The sequence below is a fragment of the Rhincodon typus genome, chromosome 16 (assembly GCF_021869965.1).
Source record: "Rhincodon typus isolate 14 chromosome 16, sRhiTyp1.1, whole genome shotgun sequence".
In the NCBI taxonomy this organism is placed as follows: Eukaryota; Metazoa; Chordata; class Chondrichthyes; order Orectolobiformes; family Rhincodontidae; genus Rhincodon; species Rhincodon typus.
Genome location: NC_063347.1, coordinates 24128747 through 24132948, shown reverse-complemented (window position 1 = coordinate 24132948; position 4202 = coordinate 24128747). Strand labels below are relative to the sequence as shown.

At 42.7% G+C, this 4202-nt stretch overlaps 1 protein-coding gene across 1 annotated transcript in view; it reads left to right on the top strand.

Annotated features, from left to right (window-relative positions):
• The first annotated feature begins 1505 nt into the window (after positions 1–1505).
• The window catches only part of wnt7aa (wingless-type MMTV integration site family, member 7Aa), a 27632-nt gene continuing 24935 nt past the window's right edge, over positions 1506–4202 (top strand). Inside the window, exons 1-2 of the mRNA XM_020526616.2 lie at positions 1506–2373; positions 3940–4166. Coding sequence (XP_020382205.1) covers positions 2303–2373; positions 3940–4166 — 298 coding nt within the window. The 5' untranslated portion in view covers positions 1506–2302. The remainder of the gene's footprint in view (positions 2374–3939; positions 4167–4202) is intronic.

Sequence of the window (4202 nt, the reverse complement as noted above, 5' to 3'; positions counted from 1 at the left end):
GGAAATGTCAATGAGATGAATACTTTCACCAAAGAATCATGAACAAGACTGTTTGTTAAAAGGCAGCTAGCACCAGGCAACCGGTGGCAACGACCAAACTGAACACCATCATTAATTAGCACAGGCAGTATTAACAGGCAAGATCCTAATTTAAAGGGATATGGCCATAATTGGGCAAAACTCCTGTTTCCAGCTATGTTCCTCAAACTTAATTAGCAGAACCAAATTTAGGAACATGATCGGCACCATGGTAATGGCACGAAAGAAGTAGAGTTAGATAGTTCACTCATCCTAACGTTATTTCACCATTCCTGATTTAAGGTTATTTAACTAGTGGAAATATTAAACATATTCTGGTCGTGAGCTATTCAGGTTATAATATTACGGTAAGTTTTAATGAATTTAGTTAAATGACTATTTTAGCAAACGAAAACCAGCGCAAGCAACTTCCGGTTCTGATTTTATCACTGTTATATCCCTTGGGATACCATTTTAGTTTGGGTTGAATTTTTTTTCCTGATTTTCATTTTAAAAGCAGACCTTCGAATTCTTACTTTGTAACATAGACAGGCACAATAATTCATGCCTAAAACGAACATCACTCGTTCCAAACACTGTGCTAATGCCTGTCAGATATCATCTGCACCTATTCTATTTTGTCGCTTGACCATTGTCTGAAATGTAGAATAAAGGCAAAATACTGCGGGTGCTGGAAATCTGAACTAAACCCAGGCAATGCTGGAGAAGCACAGCAGGTTTGGCCCCATCTGTGAAGAGAGAAACAGAATTAACATTTCGAATCTGGTATCACTTCTTCAGAACTGGAATATAGGAATGTGTGCCCGTGTGACTAACATGAAGTGTGGCATCACGTAAAGGAAGGAAGGGAAATTTTTTTTTATAAGTATGGTGCACTCCTAAATATCTTTAATGATGTGGCTTTGTTGATCTTAAACCATTCTACTTAAACAAGCATTCACATTTCATTTGTGCAAATATTGATCTTGATCAATTTCTCTTTTTAAACCCTTACAGTTCGATTCCCGAATTTCCCAACTACAAAACAGGCTGAGTGTGAGGATGTTCTTTTAACAACACATTCTCTCATTTTCAGTTGAATGACTGGCCAGCAATCCTACCCTTTCCTATTCAGGACAGATAACGATTCTGAATCTACACTGTGACACCATCTAATTTGTTGCTGGAGTGGGAGCTTCGAGACCAGAGAACTGAGCAAGCAAATTAGCCCAGCAGGATCGGATAGGGACGAGGCAGATATAGAGGGGCAATTTCTTCAGTCCAACTCAGACTGTGAACTGAGGTGAAGGGGGAGGGGTGTCAGAAGACTGGAAAAATCTAACAAGTGGAAAGGACCGCACTAGTAGTCAGAGGGCGGCGCGTTCGGGCGGTTCAATCACAAAAGTGAATCAATTCCTTTTCTATGGCACAGTATGAGAGCGTCCGCTCTATAAACCTCTCATTGGCAGGATCTTCACTTCCTTGCGGCAGACACCTCACAATCTCATGTGCCAAGTGGACAGTGTGTGTTTAACTATAAAAAAAATCTATCGAGATAACTGCCTCACAATGCAACACGGGCATTGCCTGCTCAATAAGAAATTATAGGAGAAACAGAGATAGAGAGAGAATCGGTGGTGGGGCGGAGGTTGGGAAATATCTTTATCGCGGAGCAAATCTGCTTGCAGCGCCGAGAGTATCAAAACACTGTGCAGATTAAGGTGTCTAAATCATATCGCAGTCCCTGGCACCAAGTGATCGCGGGAAAATACAGTCTGGTCCGCATTCATTGTTTAAAATGGGAAGTTGTTAGATCATTCATAGAGAATTCTGCACGCTGTTCGTTAGCACCCCCTCCCCCTACCCAGAATAAAAGGTGTGTATGTATGTGTGTCTGTGTGTGTGTGCACTGCAAAGGTATTTAGTGGGTCTGCTGCGTTTTCCCAAACGAACACGCCCAAATAGATTCGGTAGATATATAGAACCTGGGAGAAGATCCAGCTCTCATTGTGGGAATGCCTAGACCCTGTGCGATCTCCAACCTAGCCTCCCATTGCAGTCTCCATACGTGTGACACGCATACAGATGATGGATAATCTGTAAAAAAGAGTGCAGGATATCGATTCTCCACTGGGATTTACAATACACGCTGGTTTGAATGTGGGTGCACGGTAGCTGAGATCACAAGGGTCAGTTGGTTTCTCAGTAACTTGGACTTGTTTCTGCCTGGAACTCTGATTAACAAGCAGACGAGAAGAATTGCATTCACCACACAATTTTAAGCATGAACCGAAAAACGCGGCGCTGGCTCTTTCACATTTTCCTCTGCGTGGGAATCGTGTATCTTAAAATAGGGTAAGTGACAAAGATTGTCGTGTCTGCATGTGCCAATGTTTCTCAGTGCAAGCGCTGACGATATGATTGTGTTTTTGTGTCTGTAATAACAAGGTCTGCCGTGCTGCTTAGATCCTGAAAACTGACGAGCACAAGTTGCGTCTGCCCAGTGCATGCCAGCTCCGATCCATTGGGAAAAAGTTTATTCCATATTGAATGGATAGAAACAGAACGGTGTAAATCCACGCATACATTAAGCGTTTGGAAAAGGCGGCGAAAAACTATTTCATTATCCGGTCTGGGGCTGGAAAATCAATCGATAATGGCATTTTGCGTTTACCAAGTTGTCAATTTGGACTCAAATGCACCCGATGCCACCGGACTTACCCAAACTTCCCATTCTCTAGCTCATAAACAGTTTTTATTGTGATTGAAGCCGAATCACAATGCAATTAGAAGCGTTGCTGAGGAGAGCGGTTCTGAAAAAAGAATAATGCACAAAGTGGAGCAGAAAACGCGGTTCCTTTTTGACATTGGGGGCTGCTTCGATTCTCCATGCTTTGATATGGAGACGGGAGCTAACAACCAGCACAATGGGATAGCTGGGGCTTTGCACGATCGCGCTCTATGTTCCGTACGGTAGATCGATCACCACGTACAAATGGGATAGAACTACCTTGCTGTATTAACCCCAAGCTGCTTCTCCCTTTTGCTTGTAGTACCTGGCTGGTCAGATCACTCCGAGCAGCTCTCTTTACAACGTGCACGGAGAGATCGGGTATCAACGTAATGAAGATCCGGAGATTAAAGGGTGCTTTCTTAGGGATGTTAATGTATGAAACCAAATGTTAGAACTGTTCTAATTTGTGAAATAGTCGCTATTGGTCCAATAACAGCCCGGTGTTATCATTCAATTGAATATTTTAACAAGTTTGATTGTACATCAGCTTCCACGTTGATAGGTGGATATGATTAATTTAACCGGTTGGTATCAGGATGCAGTTTGGATATTAAAATGAACTCCATTTATTTTCGACCACATTTCCATGTTTAGTTGATGTGGGACTGTTTAGCAGTCAGTGAGATATATACTTTGTTGCACTATTTAATAGTACACTGGGAAAGCTCACATTTGTGTTTGGTCAATTAATACCTCCCATAATTCTTGGAATATTGTGAGGCTATTTCTGGAGGTCTCAGCGCGAACTGTGGGCATAACTTTAACTCCAAGTGTTCATCGTTTGTTTGTCTTTTAGCTGATGTGTTTGAATCTAGACATTAAAACTGAAGATCTATAGAGAGAAGGGGAATTCCGAAAGTCCTGGTCCTTGCTCTGGAGAGTTGAGGTCGCTCAGAGTCCAACTTATCGAAAGAAGAGGCCGAGTTAGCTGATTGTTTCACTCGACGTGATTGAAACCCATGCAAATGAGGAGATAATTACAACAAGAAACTGTACAGCCTTCTCGGAAAGCAGCTAGATATGACTTTAGAATGATTCAAGCAGCAAATTCCGTTTTTTGGTGTTAATAATTATCGACGGTGTTTGCTCTCTCTGTCTCTCCTAATATCTGCCCGTACTTTCCACAGGGGATTCTCTTCGGTGGTGGCCCTGGGAGCGAACATTATCTGCAGCAAGATACCGGGTCTGGCGCCTCGTCAGCGGGCGATCTGTCAGAGTCGTCCCGATGCCATTATCGTCATTGGAGAAGGGGCTCAAATGGGAATCAATGAGTGTCAATTCCAGTTCCGATATGGGCGGTGGAACTGCTCTGCACTCGGCGAAAGGACTGTTTTTGGCAAAGAACTCAGAGTTGGTATGTTAGAAAATGCAAACTCACCTGTCTATTCCA